At 44.3% G+C, this 17,144-nt stretch overlaps 1 protein-coding gene across 1 annotated transcript in view; it reads right to left on the bottom strand.

Moving 5' to 3' along the window:
- The window catches only part of ATP8A2 (ATPase, aminophospholipid transporter, class I, type 8A, member 2), a 452,578-nt gene that overhangs the window by 125,643 nt on the left and 309,791 nt on the right, over nt 1-17,144 (bottom strand). Inside the window, exons 31-33 of the mRNA XM_010851206.1 lie at nt 10,765-10,826; nt 9,366-9,422; nt 7,861-7,968 (exon numbers count right to left, since the gene is read on the bottom strand). Of these exons, the coding sequence (XP_010849508.1) occupies nt 7,861-7,968; nt 9,366-9,422; nt 10,765-10,826 (227 nt within the window). The remainder of the gene's footprint in view (nt 1-7,860; nt 7,969-9,365; nt 9,423-10,764; nt 10,827-17,144) is intronic.

Genomic DNA, 17,144 nt, shown 5'->3' with positions numbered 1-17,144 from the left:
ATTTAACTTATATGCAGAGTACATCATGAGAAACGCTGGGCTGGAAGAAACACAAGCTGGAATCAAGATTGCTGGGAGAAATATCAATAACCTCAGATATGCAGATGACACCACCCTTATGGCAGAAAGTGAAGAGGAACTAAAAAGCCTCTTGATGAAAGTGAAAGTGGAGAGTGAAAAAGTTGGCTTAAAGCTCAACATTCAGAAAACGAAGATCATGGCATCCGGTCCCATCACTTCATGGGAAATAGATGGGGAAACAGTGGAAACAGTGTCAGACTTTATTTTTCTGGGCTCCAAAATCACTGCAGATGGTGACTCCAGCCATGAAATTAAAAGACGCTTACTCCTTGGAAGGAAAGTTATGACCAACCTAGATAGCATATTCAAAAGCAGAGACATTACTTTGCCAACAAAGGTTCGTCTAGTCAAGGCTATGGTTTTTCTTGTGGTCATGTCTGGATGTGAGAGTTGGACTGTGAAGAAGGCTGAGTGCCGAAGAATTGATGCTTTTGAACTGTGGTGTTGGAGAAGACTCTTGAGAGTCCCTTGGACTGCAAGGAGATCCAACCAGTCCATTCTGAAGGAGATCAGCCCTGGGATTTCTTTGGAAGGAATGATGCTAAAGCTGAAACTCCAGTACTTTGGCCACCTCATGCGAACAGTTGACTCATTGGAAAAGACTCTGATGCTGGGAAGGATTGGGGGCAAGAGGAGAAGGGGACGACAGAGGATGAGATGGCTGGATGGCATCATTGACTCGATGGACGTGAGTCTCAGCGGACTCCGGAAGTTGGTGACGGACAGTGAGGCCTGGCGTGCTGTGATTCATGGGGTCGCAAAGAGTGGGACACGACTGAGCCACTGATCTGATCTGATATTTTGTCTGGGACATAGTACTTTCTCAATAGACATCATCTGTTGTTACTCATTGGAAAAGACCCTGATGCTGGAAAAGATTGAGGGCAAGAGGAGAAGGGGTCAACAGAGGATGAGATGGTTGGATGGCATCATTGACTCAATGGACATGAGTTTGAGTAAGCTCCAGGAAACGGTGAAGGACAGGGAAGCCTGGGGTGTTGCAGTTCATGGTGTCGCAGAGTCAGACATGACTTATCAACCAAACAACCACCTTATTTTCTTTCATGTCTTTATTAACTCCAAAGATAGATATTACTTTTTAAAAAAGATTTTTTGATGTGGACCATTTTTAAAGTCTTTGTTGAATTTGTTACAGTATTGTTACTGTTTTATATATTGGTTTCTTGGCCCCATGGCATGTGGGATCTTAGCTCTCTGACCAGGGATAGAACCCACACCCCACTTGGCACTGGAAGGCGAAGTCTTTACCACTGAGCTACCACGGAAGCCGCATATTATCTACTTCTTATACCTGACAAAACTAAGGCTCAGAAATAACACAATTATGGCTCTTATGGACAACTGACTTAACTTGATCGATTTCTTAAGCACGAGGAGAATTTAATTCACATCCCACTTTCACTGTTAGGATTTGCAGTGAATAGGAAAGACGTTTGATTCAGGTCACATTAACCTAGACCTCAGTGGATCCCGCAGACCCTATAGGAAGCAGCCAAGTTCCAGCGGGTGCTGGTCCCATTCCTTTAGGAAGAATCTGGAATTACTTTGAGGGGCAAATGGATTTTATAAAGCATACTTTCTTCCTTGTTTGGTAATCAGGAAAAGAAAAACAGAAATAATTTGGCGTGACATGTAATGACTTTGAAAGCCAATTTCTGATAGAACTCTTGTCCAATGCCTGACTTTTCTGATTTTTAGAGCCCAGATATTTATAGGCCTATATTTATAGTGAGAACTCAACTAGATAGCCCTGGTTAAGTGACTGTTTTTGATTTCCCTTTTATTAGTGAAGAACTTCTTGTTATAGTTTTCTTTATTTGTTTTTCAGTTCTAGTGACTAACTCAGATAGGGATTCTTGCAGGGAGACTTCAAGAGGCAAATGTATATGAATGTAGGAACCCTGGAGGCCAGACACATAAAAACCAGAAAGTCCTTAACCTCTTAATTTTATTCCTATTGCTATTTTTTCTGGAGAAGGCAATGGCACCCCACTCCAGTACTCTTGCCTGGAAAATCCCATGGACGGAAGGGCCTGGTGGGCTGCAGTCCATGGGGTCGCTAGGAGTCGGACACGACTGAGCGACTTCACTTTATTTTTTCACTTTCATGCATTGAGAAGGAAATGGCAACCCACTCCAGTGTTCTTGCCTGGAGAATCCCAGGGACGGGGGAGCCTGGTTGGCTGCTATCTCTGGGGTTGCACAGAGTTGGACATGACTGAAGCGACTTAGCAGCAGCAGCTATTTTTTCAGATCATGTCATCTAGAAACAACAAGGTCCTCCTTGGACGTCAGTCTTATTATTATACAAAATGCACAAATTGAAAAATGTTAACTGCACTTCAGCAGATAATTTGGCCAAGTTCCACACAGAAGAACACTGTACAAAGAAGATGTCAGATAGTTATTTCAAACCAAGAGGGAAGTTTCTACTGATGGGACTTCCTGCCTTACTGGGATGACCATGTCTCACCCTAGCCAGGCCATAGGCTCCTGAAATATGTTATTTAAGAAAAATAGGATCAACTCTATTCAATATTGCTATATTAAAAGATTAATTCCAATGAATTTATGATATTCACATTAGGTGTTTCTGGGATATTATCATCTAAAACACTCATAATTGCAACACTCAAGTAATTGTTTACAAAATCTGTAAACAAATCTATAAATACCTAAGTTTGAGTAAAATAGAACATGGGATATTAAAGCCTATGACTGCTTTTTAGAAATCATCTGTTTTCTTTGTTGCCCTTATACTTGCAAACATAAGAGAAAGCTCCGTCCACAGGAGGCTGACAGCTGCTTCTCACTGAGGCCAGGCAGCCAGGGAGGATGCTCCCGGGAGGGCCTGCACTGGGGGCGGCCTTCGAGGCTGCTGCACCTGCTGTCTGGAAAATCGGATAACAGACGTTTGCTGGTTTCAGTCTTTCTATTCCTTCTCTCAAAGCAGCAGTTTGATTCTGGAGCTGGCATATCTCCCAGTGGTGAACAAGTCCAGGCAACCTTACCCACTGTGCATAAGAGCAGACCAAGTCTCTGATGGGCTTCTTTCAGGAGCAAACATGCGACTTTGCCAGGAACCCCCAATGAACGTTTCCTTGCATCCCCCCCTTCAGGGTTCTGAACCACCCATGATAGCATGAGGGGTGGAAAGGTTCCCTAAGGGGCTGGGCTCGTCCAAGAGGGCCAGAATGGGATATGAACTGGGCCCCTCAGCAAAGGCGGGAGGGAAGGTGGGTGCTGGGGACAAATGGCGGTGTCCCAAGCTACAACAGTTAACCTGAGGACAAGGGTTCTCCTGGCCCTCAGGCCAGAGTCAGCTTGACACAGACAGTCTGGAATGTTCTGAGCAGAGATGGCCCTTACTCCAGCTTCTCAGTGTTCCTCTTAAAGCACCTGGAAACAAAAACCCTTTTTTTATATTTATATGGAAACTGCCTGCGCCTGAGATCTTGCTCAGCTGCAAAGTCCAGAGAAAGCCAGAGGGTAGGGAAGATGAGGAATTAATCGCTTTGATCCAAGGACAGCACCGAGGCAGCCAGACCCACCCCGCCCCGCCTTCCCGTTCACTCTTAGTCCACTGGGATCTGCCTTGTGTATACAAAGTGTGTATATAAAACTCAAAAGTAAAGCCGTTCCTGGGTTTGGATAAAAAAAATAAAGGGGGGGGGCTGTCCTCTGCCAGAAGCTGGCTGGAGCCTGGCACTGCAGACGGAGTTAGCGGTTTGTCGGCTTTGAAGTGAAGGTTTCTTTCCCTCTTTACTAGCCATGGAAAGGACTTTAAAGGAAAAGCAAGGAGCAGTTGGTGAGCAGTGCTTTTCTGTGGCGGACGAGGTAATGTCTCTGGGTATAACCTGCTGCTAAGAGCGCGGGGCTGAGAGCAGACGCCACACCACCTGTGGGAGCTCACAGGCCCACCGCTCAGAGACGCAGCGCGCTGCAGACACCCAGATGCCGTGTTCTCCAGGAACCCCCAGGGCTGGCTTGAATGTCAGGGGTCACGTTTTAGGTGTGGTGAGCAGGGGTGCTCCAGCTTTAAACAGCCTGGAGATTTACCAAAATTCAGAGGCTGGGGCTCCATGCTCAGGGATTCTGATTGTGTGTGCGTGTGTTGCAAGTACATATTTTTTTTTGGTGAAGAAAGAGGTTGTCATTTAACAAGCAGCCCAGATGGTTCCGATGTAGGTGGTCAGTGGACCCTACTAAGAAATTTCACCTCAACAACCTATAGAATGTTGAAAATAAAACAAAGTAAAAAAGAACCCATAAAATGTTAAAACTCTTTAGCCAAAAGAAATGGGAGTTTAAGTTACAATATTCCGATTTATAAAGGCTTGAGGAAATAACTGACCAGTGAAAGATGAAGATGAGGAGGCATGTCTCTCAGGTAATTCTATTTTGACTCCTGGTAAGAAATGCCATTGCCTTCAGAGACTAGTTTAATTTTACGACTCAAAAGAACTGCGTTCCATTGCCAAAACCTGACTGCCCGTGACCTACAAAAAAATGGCTTATAAAAATCACTAGAAACAATCTTATAATAATATAACAACAATAATTTTTAAAATGCAGTCTTTTTTCCAGAATACCATCACCCCAAAGCCTTCACCAACCATCTCAGTCAGCTTGAGCTGCTGTAACAAAACACCCCAAAGTGGGTGGCTTCTCAACAGCAGGAATGTATTTCTCCCTGTTCTGGAGGTTGAGTATCTGAGACAGGGTGCCAGCCTGGCTGGGCTCTGGTGAGGGCTCTCTTCCGGGTGGGAGATGTCTAACTTCTTGCATCTATTTTTTCCCTCTCTTGCTGTGTCTGTCAGGTGTTTTTAAAAATTGAAGGATAGATGACTTACAATATTGTGTTAGTTACAGGTGTATAGCAAAGTGACTCAGATATATATTTTTTTCAGATCCTTGCCTTTTCACACAGCAGAGAACGAGCAAGCTGTTGCTCAGGTTGTCTCTCCGTTCACCTGATCTCTAGTACCTCCCAAGGCCCCACCTCCATGCTGGGCGGGGTGGGGTGGTCAGGGCTTCAACACAAATTTGAGGGGGGCCCAAACATTCAATCCACAGGACCAGCATAGCACCAAAGGGATGGATATGACTTGGCCATATTTTTCAAATTCAAGACCAGAGCTAAGAAATAGTCCTTTCAACACAGACTGTAGATTATCCATCCAGCAGCCCCTGGACATGAAAACTACAGTAATATTGCCTTCCATGTCTAATGAAAACCTCAGCCTCAGCCAGTGATGGACGATTTCAGAACAACATCTTTTGCCTCATGGAAACAGACCAACCAACCGAAAAGCTGAAATGATGTGGTTTATGCTAAAAAAAAGCTTTTATACCCAAGTGAAACGTGATTTAATATTACAAGTTCCTTGCTCTTGCATGGCAGGAATAGCTCACTGTTTTTTTTTTTTTTCAGAAAGTCCCCAACTATGGAAATTTCATCATTACATTGAGCCTTTGAACCACACAAAAGAACGTGCAACTCGGGCTACACAGTGAATGGTCCCGCCACATGTCAAAGGTCACCCTCCTGATGAACTGGCGACCAGCCTCTCACGCACATTTGAATTGGGGTTACTGGAGCCAGTGACCACAGAGGGGTCACTGGAACATCTCTCTGGGGAGGGGCTTTCAAAGGAGGGGCTTTGTCAACCAGTCACCCATCAGCTAATTCCATCCTTCTGCTGTCATTCTCCTCTAATTTAGAAGACTGTTCTCTGCAGTTGGCTGCTGTCCCTTTTATCGTCCTCTGCCCCAAATTCCCCAAATGAAATGTTTATTGGGCTACACTCACCTTTAAACACAAGGAAAGAACACGAAGCAGATATTTTAGGCACCAAGCCTTACCCAGTGGTCATCACTATGGATAGTCTTCTTGCTTAATTAACACATGCATGTGGGATCTAGAAATATGGTACTGATGAACCTATTTGGAGATGCAGACGTAGAGGAGAGACTTGTGGACGCAGCTGGGGAAGGAGAGGGTGGGACAAATTGAGAGGGTAACGTGGAAACATATCCACTACCATATGTAAAATAGACAGCCAGTGGGAATTTGCTGTATGATGCAGGGAGCTCAACCCAGTGCTCTGTGACAACCTAGAGGGGTGGGATGGGTGTGTGGCGGGGGTGGGTTTCAAGAGGGAGGGAACATATGTATACTTATGTCTAATTCATGTGGATGTGTGGCAGAGGCCAGTACAATATTGTAAAGCAATTATCCTCCAATTAAAAAAAAAATTCAAGAACAGAAAGAACTGATTGAAGTGCACAAAGCATCTTTGCTGGGAAATGCTTGTTTTGCTACACAACAATCTTCTTGATTCATTCACTGCTCTGTAACTTCCTCTACCACTTGGATTTGGGAAGGACCTGAAAAGTGTGTTACATGTTTGTCCTGGTGCCTTACAGGAGGCAAAGCTGTGTTCAGGGACATACAAGTCGCCCCTCTAGGACACGTCCATCCTGCTCAGCACCTCAGAGGAGGTCTCAGGCCCCCGAAGGTGCATCAATGGGTTCACCAAGTAAAAATGGCAAGCAGCCCACCCTGATGACCTCATGGTAAACACTTGCCGGGCATGTATCTAGACCTGGGAGACCTGAGTTCTGGCTCATTTGTGCAGAGTGAGTGAGGTAAAGATAGCAGCCCGATGAGCCATGCATGGGCCTGCCTCTATAATATGTCAGTGTGGGGCAGGAGCCAGAAGAAGCCTGCAACCCACAGCCCTCTCTTCCCATGCTTGGTTCTGACCGGAGACACCAGCGCCATCATGCAAATTCGGGGGGATGACCCAGAGCAAACCTTAGCAGACCCAGCACACGCCCCCTGTGAACAGCTGCCCAGGCCCTGCAGTGTGCTCCAGGCCTGGAAGTGGGGACAAAACAAGGCAGGCCTGGCGGGTAGAGTTGGGGAGCAGACTACAGCTGGGGTGCTGTCCCAGCACCCGGACTGCTGACCTGGACAAGCCCAACCAGGGATGGTCAGCACCTCCAAAGGGGTCCGAATGCAAAAAGAACAGGGAATGCAATGTCTTCCTTCATAGACATTCTGCATCCCTTCCCACAAATCACATATTCTCTTATAAACCCTGAAACATTTCCCTGTAAAGCAAGTTTTACAGCTTCATTTGTAAACTGAGGGCTCTTGGAACCCAGGGCTTTCAAGTTCCCCCCCAGACCCCATCCCATGGGATCTTAAGATCCAGTGTGTCAGGGCTGAAGGCTCCATGGCAAACACTAGACGGAGATTAATATAAAAGATGAAACAAAATACAAACGAGCGTAAAGGTCTTCTATCTCAGCCTCTCGATGAAGAGATGCACAGTGAGAAATTCTGGTTAACTAATGATCTGGTTCATAGAGTGGTTAGATTTCTCTTTCACAGGTGACATTGTCAGCTACTCAAAGTATAATAATACCACTATCGAAATTGCAACCAATATAACCATGAACAACTCAAATCATCTCCCATTTTCCATGTCTGTGAACTGTACATCTGAGAACAGGATTCACTGTGGAAATGCGGACGCACTGGGTAGATCAGAGGAATTAAGTCAACAGTTTACCTAACTGTGGACATTTCAAATGCTGTTCCTGTGGCCTGGACAACCTCTTCCAGGGGCTCTGATGTGGTTTGTTTCCCACCAGATTCATTTTGACAGAAGCAGGCAACACCAGCCTGTCCTGCAGTTCATCCCCACCCTGAGACCCAGGACGCCAATGACAATTAGTGGCACTGACCTGCCCTTTCATGTCTGGAGCGATGGGAATGGTGGGCCAGATGGTCGAGTAGATGCCAAAGAACACCAGCCAGATGAGCATGCTTCCCCAGACGGCCAGGTGACTGAACTGCAGGAGGAAACAGACACTCAGGCAGGGTTGTCTGCAGGCCCAGGAGCCACCTGATCGACGCCCCCACCCCCCTGCTGCAGGAGCCCTCGGTCCATGCCACTTTTCTTTATGGAAAGGTTTCTATGAGTCACTGGTCATTGGAGAGTTTGAGTTCTCATTTTCTTGCCTCAGAGTATTTAATGGTGAATTTAAGTAACTAGTGACCCCAAACCACCCTGAAGAGGAAAGCACTTTTTGTACCACTGCTGATGGTTCCCTAGGCCCACCCCCTGGCAGGCCCTAGGCCCACCCCCTGGTGCCAGCAGGCCCCCACCCGTCCCTTACTGGTATGCATTCTGACCTGGATCTGAATAAACAAGGCCTCATTCATCTAGGAAGAGGGTGCTGGACAGACAAAATGACCAAGATGGTTTTATTTATCATTCTGAGATTTCAATTGTTCCTTTCCAAAGAACTTAAAAAGAAATCTGGCATGGACATATATCTTAACAACACCACTCTGAGCATCTGCTGGGTTGTGAATTTCTTCTCCTTTGTCCTCTTAATAGGATAATCCTTGACTTCCTCCATGATCTAATCCATCATGAGCGTCTGTCAGCTTTTTAAAAAATCTGACCACTGCTTAGTGCCTGCTCCAACCCCCAGGCTAGGCCACCACCCCCCTCACCTGGCTTCATTGTCTCTGTCTCAATTCTCTGCTTCCATATTTACCTCCCACCCCTCTCTTAAGTAATCAGAACAGAATTAGAAGCCTTTGTAAACAGCAGAGACAGCCATGAAACATTGGCCATAACCCTCAAGAGCTGGAGATAACTAAAAATGTCCCAAATTGGGGACTGATTAAATAAGTGATGGGATACTGATAAAACTCCATACTCTTTAATCATGAACTATGACTTTGCAGAAGCATATTTTAAAGCATGTAAAATACTGATATATTTTTAAGTGAAAAAAAAAAGGCTACAATACTCTATGTTCTGTAAAGCTTCATCTTATTAAAATAAATGCACAAAGTCTGGAAGATAATACAGCAAATGTTGAAAGTAACTACCTCTTGGTGGCAAAATTATGGAAATTAAAAATTCACCTTTCTGTCCTGTATTTTCTTTGTATGTATATATATATATATACACATATATATTTAAATAATATACATACATCTTTGGAATGAGCTGTTAATAGCTTAGAGCTGTATTCAGAGCCTAGCAAATGATTAGAGAAATTTGGATGGCAAATGTGCCCTGATAAAGGTCAAACCACAATTTTTAGAGGGAAAAATTTAAACTACCATGGCTTGACATTGCTTACTGTTTTCCTGGGTTTTAAAAAGATACTATGCCACAAAAATATCTATACTGGATAGAGAAATATTAATAATTCTATAGAAAACTTACTTTGGTCCAAGCTGTCGTCTCCAAACCAGCTTTCAGACAAACAGTAACAACAACATACTGTGAAAGAAAGAGGAATTTGGGAAACGTGTTATCCTTGTATTTTCAGGCAGGAGAAACCCCACATCCTCCCCACGGGCAGTTTCTTCCCAGCAGCTGGACTTTGGAAGTGCCACCTTGGGAGCTAGTTTCCTGGGGGTAAGTTTTAGGAAACTTACAGGCAGGTTTCTTTTAAGAAAAGCCCTCACTTTAGTGATTGTCTTCTCATAAGTAATAGTTACTCCCCCTTTTCTTTAGCTTGGAAGATTAGGGAGAAATCACCTTCTCTCAATGTAGGGTTTTTTTTTTTTCTTTGCTTGTTTTGATTTTTCACAAGTAGGTGTGAAATGTCATGTAAAGATTGAGGGAAGTCTGTTGATCCCTTGTCCTGAAATCTGAACTTTACATAAGTGAGTGAGTGAAGTCACTCAGTCATGTCTGACTCTTTGCGACCCCGTGGACTGTAGCCTACTAGGCTCCTCCATCCATGGGATCCTCCAGGCAAGAATACTGGAGTGGGTTGCCATTTCCTTCTCCAGGGGATCTTGCCAACCTGGGGATCAAATCCAGGTCTCCCGCATTGTAGGCAGACGCTTTATCCTCTGAGCCACCAACTTTGCATAAACTTCACTGAAATACAAGGTAAGCATTTTACAACCCTTTTGAGCTTGTTATTGTGGTGCGGTTGCTAAGTCGTGTCTGACTCTTTGCGACCCCATGGACTGCAGCATGCCAGGCTTCCCCGTCCTCCACTATCTCCTGGAGTTGTTTCAGATTCATGTCTATTGAATTGGTGAGGCCATCCAACCATCTCATCCTCTGTTATCCCCTTCTCCTCCTGCCCTCAATCTTTCCCAGCATCAGGGTCTTTTCTAATGAGTTGGCTCTTCGCATCAGGTGGCCAAAATGTTAAGAGTTTCAGCTTCAGCATCAGCCCTTCCAATGAATATTCAGGGTTGATTTCCTTTAGGATTGACTGGTTTGATCTCTTTGCAGTCCAAGGGACTCTCAAGAGTCTTCTCCAGCACCACAGTTTGAAGGCATCAATTCTTTGGTGCTCAGCTTTCTTTATGGTCCAACTCTCACATCTGTACATGACTACTGCAAAAACCATGACTTTGACTATACAGACCTTTGTTGGCAAAGTGATGTCTCTGCTTTTTAATATGCTGTCTAGGTTTATCACAGCTTTCCTTCCAAGGGGCAAGCGTCTTTTAATTTCAAGGCTGTAGTCTTTAAGGAATCTATAATATATACTTCAGAAATTTGAAATAATAATGACAAAGACTTTATATGAAGGGAGAGAGAGGCAGAACCCACACATGTGCCATTTAAGAAAGATTCAATAAATAGGCAAACTTACAGTATAAACGATATTTCCAACAAATAAATAGTCTGTGGCATGACCATTGGCCAACACAGTATCTGAAAAACAAAGAAGTTACAATTAACCTGTAGAGCCCTGAAGTCTGTTTTACTCAGAATGTAAAAAGAGAACTTTAGAGACATTGACATTTGTCTGTGATTCTAATGCCTCCTCTTTCTAACTCTGAATTTCTTCATCTTATATTTTCTCCAAATGAAGCAAACACACAAAGTCAGGTTTCCAAACAACCAACCAACCACTTTTCATACAGATTAAAATTTCTCTTTGTCTATTAGAAGAAGGAATAGAATAAAACCATATTAATCTATCTCTGGGTTTCCCTGGTGGCTCAGTGATAAAGAATCCATCTGCCAATGCAGGAAATGAGGGTTCAATCCTTGGGTCCTGAAGAAGGAAATGGCCACCCACTCCAGTATTCTTGCCTGGAGAATCCCATGGACAGAGTGGCCTACAGTTCATGGGATCGGTCACAAAGGGTTGGACACAACTAAGCGACTAAACAACCAAAAAAATCTATCTCTGTGGGTGCTAGTATTAGACAGTCTCTGCGTGTTCATTTACCATTTGTCTTTAATTTTTGCTAAATTGGCACTATAGGCCAATAGCAGAGATAACTATGTGATACAAAATGAGTGGATGACGACTGCACTCAGAATTCTGGAGGACTTTCACTACTCATGTTCTCCATCGACTTCTATGTGAACTACTGGGACCTGTAAATGCAAACATTCAATGCGAGATGCCTAGACAATATAACTAGGATGTGAAGCCTTAATTTTGCAGCTTTTCCATTTTCTTCTTCTGAAGGATGACTATGAAATGACAATGTACATAATGATCACTAAGACGGAAGTGAAGGGAAAGTCCCTCAGTCAGGTCTGATTCTTTGTGACCCCATGGACTATACAGTCCATGGAATTCTCCAGGCCAGAATACCGGAGTGGGTAGCCTTTCCCTGCTCTGGGGGATCTTCCCAACCCAGGGATCAAACCCAGATCACCTGCATTGCAGGCAGATTCTTTATCAGCTGAGCCACAAGAGAATTACCTGGTTCAGGTGAGCTAGCTTGCTGTGAAAAGTCTGGTTTTTACCTTGAGGGTTGAAAACCTGTTTTAAATTCAGAAATGGTTTATTTGAGTGACACCGCCAATCTCCTTTTATTCTTTCTTTATACCCAAATTAGACCTGTGGCCTATAGGCCAAGTAAATACGGATTTTTGTGTTCAAATTTCCAACCCAGTAGCTGATGTATACGTACATTTGGGCTCATCAATTTACCCATCTGTTTGTTGAAGAATCTGACTCATGAAAGAATCAAGATCTATTTAGTTTTGTCAAACACCATAATGACGAAGTACATCACAGGTAAAATATGATTGTCATGGGACCCTGGATCCAGCCACAGGGTGTTCCCTTTCTCCTGATTCTAGGTAAGAAAATTGGTGGATAAGGACAGATGAATCCTCAAAGAGACATCACGGGTTGTGTTAGCTTCAGACCTAAACTGAGAGTTTCTGAACTACCTCCTATTCGTTTTAGCTCAAGGTGGATTTCCTATCTTTAGTCTCGCCCTCTGAGTTCACAAATGAAGAAAAGACTTTTGATTGAGATGAGCAGTGATCTAAGGGCCCTGAGTTCTACCTAAATGAAACCCTGATGGAGTCTGGAGAAAACGCTGATCAAATGGTAGACTTAGAAGGGCTGGGAGGCTAAGCTGAGAACCAGGTTTACAATTATGGTTTGACAACTTCTGAACTTCCTTTCAACAGTAATATTACAAAGGCTGGTTGTAATTAAATATACAAAGCATTTGTCTACATATGGAGGACTTAGAATGTGTTTCATACTTCAAGAATATACACCAGTTCAGTTCAGTTCAGTCACTCAGTCATGTCTGACTCTTTGCGACCCTATGAATCACAGCACACCAGGCCTCCCTGTCCATCATCAACTCCCGGAGTCCACCCAAATCCATGTCCATCAAGTCAATGATGCCATCCTACCATCTCATCCTCTGTCATCCCCTTCTCCTCCTGCCCTCAATCTTTCCCAGCATCAGGGTCTTTTCCAATGAGTCAGCTCTTCACATCAGGTGGCCAAAGTATTGGAGTTTCAGCCTCAACATCAGTCTTTGCAATGAACACCCAGGAATGATCTCCTTTAGGATGGACTGGTTGGATCTCCTTGCAGGAGTCCAAGGGACTCTCAAGAGTCGTCTCTAACACCACAGTTCAAAAGCATCAATTCTTGGGCACTCAGCTTTCTTTATAGTCCAACTCTCACATCCATACATGACCACTGGTAAAACCATAGTCTTGACTAGACGGACCTTTGTTGGCAAAGTAATGTCTCTGCTTTTTAATATGCTGTCTAGGTTGGTCATAACTTTCCTTCCAAGGAGTAAGCGTCTTTTAATTTCATTGCTGCAACTGCTCCAAGGCAAACCATTCAATATCACGGTAATTCAAGTCTATGCCCAGACCAGTAATGCTGAAGAAGCTGAAGCTAAATAGTTCTATGAAGACCTACAGGAACTTCTAGAACTAACACTCAAAAAAGATGCCCTTTTCATTATAGGGAACTGGAATGCAAAAGTAGGAAGTCAAGAAACACCTGGAGTAACAGGCAAATTTGGCCTTGGAGTACAGAATGAAGCAGGACAAAGGCTAATAGAGTTTTGCCAAGAAAATGCACTGGTCATAGCAAACACCCTCTTCCAACAACACAAGAGAAGACTCTACACATGGACATCACCAGATGGTCAACACCAAAATCAGATTGATTATATTCTTTGCAGCTAAAGATGGAGGAGCTCTATACAGTCAGCAAAAACAAGACCGGGAGCTGACTGTGGCTTGGATCATAAACTCCTTATTGCCAAATTCAGACTTACATTGAAGAAAGTAGGGGAAACCACTAGACCATTCAGGTATGACCTAAATCAAATCCCTTATGACTATAGTGGAAGTGAGAAATAGATTTAAGGGCCTAGATCTGATAGACAGAGTGCCTGATGAACTATGGATGGAGGTTCGTGACATTGTACAGGAGACAGGATCAAGACCATCCCCAAGAAAAAGAAATACAAAAAAGCAAAATGGCTGTCTGAGGAGGCCTTACAAATAGCTGTAAAAAGACGGGAAGTGAAAGGCAAAGGAGAAAAGGAAAGATATACCCATTTGAGTGCAGAGTTCCAAAGAATAGCAAGGAGAGACAAGAAAGCCTTCCTCAGTGATCAAAGCAAAGAAATAGAAGAAAACAATAGAATGGGAAAGGCTAGGGATCTCTTCAAGAAAATTAGAGATACCAAGGGAATATACACTTAATGAACAGAAAACCGTTTGTTAATTCTACACTGGAAATAGAAATTACGTTACTAAGCATAAGACGGGCTCTGTTCTAAGCACTTTACCTCCACGAGGATGCTTACTAGTATATGTAATACTAGTAGACGACTATTATTAGCATTACTAATATGCAACACTAAAATGCTAATACTTCTCTGATGCTCCAGCAATGCTACGAAATGGCATTATGACCTGCATGTTTCAGATGAGGAAACTAGGGCAGCAAAGAGAAGCTAAACGACACGGGAGGCCATACTCTGAGTGAGAAATGGTGAACTCTGGAAACAAGACATCTCTTTCACTAACAGACAGACAGAAATGGACCCCAAAGTGGTGCAGAATCTCTGTCACGTGAATCTCACTTTTATCTCCACCTTATTTCTCTCCTAGAAAGTTCCTTCCCATTGGGTGTTGGTATTTCAAAAGACTTCTTCTTAATCTAGTTATTTTCCCCCTTGAAGTTGTCTTCTTTTATTCTTTGGGGTCCATGTCTCTCACACAGTTGGGGGGTGCTGTCCCTGGGACGGTAGTGTGTTCGGCAGCATGCCTGGTCTCTATTCACAAGATGAGCACAGCACCGACCCCCTGGTTGTGAGCCAGTAGTATTCTCCACCAAGATGTGACAACAAAAAATGCCTCTGGACACTGCCAATGTCCCTTGGGGAAAATTCCCCATATTGAGAATCACAGTATTAGAGGAAAGAAAACAGAGGAGCTGGAATAAATACAGAGAATACACCCTGAAATAAGAGTGGCAAATGAAGGGAACGCCCCTCGTCTGTAGTCAGGCCGAGGAGCAGAGTGTGTTGGGACCTCACAGTTCGCACCATCAGCAGAGAAGCAAGGTGAGGCCTTGGTACAAAGAGATGGAACTGCCATTGCTTGATGCCTTTAAAGGGGCAAACCCTGCGATCACTTCCAGGATCGAGAGCTCACTGATGGAGAGAGCATCTCCATGGAGACCCTTAAGACCATGGACCACCATGCTGGGAATTTGGCACAAACAGAAGAAACAGGTAGTGAAACCCAGGGACCTCTTCTAACTGTAGCTTCTAGAATTTTAAAAGGCATGTATTTCTACCTTGCCATGACAGTCCAATGCTACTGGCATTACATAACTTGCCTGCAACTGAGTTCGTCTGAATACTTAAGATTAGTGATGCCAAGATAACCCTACTATTCAAACTCATCAGTTTTCAAGGATAACTCAACACTGCATTTTAAGTTTCTGCTTAGGAAAGAGCATCTCCCAGCCCAATCGAAACTAATACCATCTGGGAATAATTCATTCCTTGAAGGAGAAATTCCCAAACTGTGATTCTGTACATACCAACAGCCTTGGAAAAGACAGCATCCACTAAACAACTCACAAGTCACTGCTTGGCCCGCCCTGTTGGGGAAATTCCCACAGGACAGCGTGTTCTCTTAAAGGTTATATTTTGACTGCTTTAGAGGGAAATACCTGTGGGCATCAGTTCTTGTTAAAAATTTGCCAGTAGCATCCTCCTGAAGAAAAGGCACTAAGTCTTAAACAATCATTGGTGGATGAACACATTCATAAGCTACAGCTTGCTTATAATTCAAGGCTGGAAAAGTCCATTTGGACTGTCCATTTTATTATTTCTGCAGCATGTTACTCAAATTATTTCTTCCTGTTTTGCTTAATCTTAACAGTACTGTTATAATTCACCACTGTACTCCGAAAAACAACTTTCCTGTAGCTTAGCTGTTTTCATTTTAGCAGGGTATTTAAAACTCAAGTGATTTTTTTTAATAGGAGATAAAGAACCCCCAAACCAAGGTAAGTCATTGGGTTCCCAAGCCAGCCTTTTAGAATATATTTATCCACCATCTATGTAAGTGATGATAAGATTATGCAGATGAAGCAGCACGGGGGGCACAGATGGATATAGGGAGGAAGGGGGCAGCGAGAGGGGAAAGGACAGTTCAGGCACAAAAGGAAATCCGTCCGCCTAGAGACATGGGGGTGGATGCTTGCACTGCATCAGACAGTGACGTCAGCGGGAGCCAGGCCATTCCAGGTTCTGAGAAGGTCCCAGTAAAGAAACTCATCCAATGCGCAGGTGAAGGGAGGTGATCTCAACACACCTTTATTCACCAGCAGGACGTTGAGCATCTCCCAGCAGAAATCATCACTAGCACACAAAGGTCCAGCAGGCCCAGGCCGGGGTGGGGGAGGGAGGGAGGGGGAAAGGGAGCAAGGGGGGCGGGAGCGAGGGAAGAGGAGGGAAGCGGGCTGCCTGTTGCATCAGCACTCTCCTCAGCATCTCACTGGACCATGTGAGACCAGCCAGGAGACCAAGATTGCGGATCAGCACCCCCCAGAGGAGAGCTGAAATGAGGGGGGGCAGTGTGTGCTCCCTGTCCCCGAGGTCCAGGTAAAGAGCTCCACAAGGTAAAAGAAGCCATAAGAGTGGGAAAGATGCTAGTCTCACTTGTTGGTCACATATAGAATCACCTGGTGGGGCTTCACGTGGGGTAAAATCTGATACAATGATGGGATGACCGTGTGCATCAGAGGTGGTATTACGGGAGCCTGAAGCCCTGTCCTGAGAGCCACTCATTCTCCTCCAGGCAGAAATGATGCCGTGGCTTCAGGACCCACAGACCCTCAGCAGCCGCCCAGCCTGTTGGTCCAGACTTATGTCATCTGCAAAGTCGGGTTGGAGTCAGGGACTGGCATGATGTAGGAATAGCCAAATGAGGTTGACAAACCCAGACACTAAACTGACTGGTGTGAACAATGACGACAAACCCACATGGACCCTCCAGTGACTAGTGACAGCCCCAAACGCTGCATGCAAAACGCTCTCCGAGAATGTGTGTGGGGAAAGTCCGTCTCGTTTTCTAAACAGGCAGAATGATTGGGGAACTTACCTCAGAGGTTTTCAAGGGGCTAGGCTGATGACATCTTACAAAGATGCCATTTCAATGAAATACTCGTTAAACACATTACATTATGACCCGGCTAAACCACAAAAACGTATT

Source organism: Bison bison, unplaced genomic scaffold (assembly GCF_000754665.1).
Source record: "Bison bison bison isolate TAMUID 2011002044 unplaced genomic scaffold, Bison_UMD1.0 scf7180017864299, whole genome shotgun sequence".
In the NCBI taxonomy this organism is placed as follows: domain Eukaryota; kingdom Metazoa; phylum Chordata; class Mammalia; order Artiodactyla; family Bovidae; genus Bison; species Bison bison.
The sequence above is the reverse complement of the archived record's forward strand: the minus strand, read 5'-3'. Positions and strand labels throughout refer to the sequence as shown.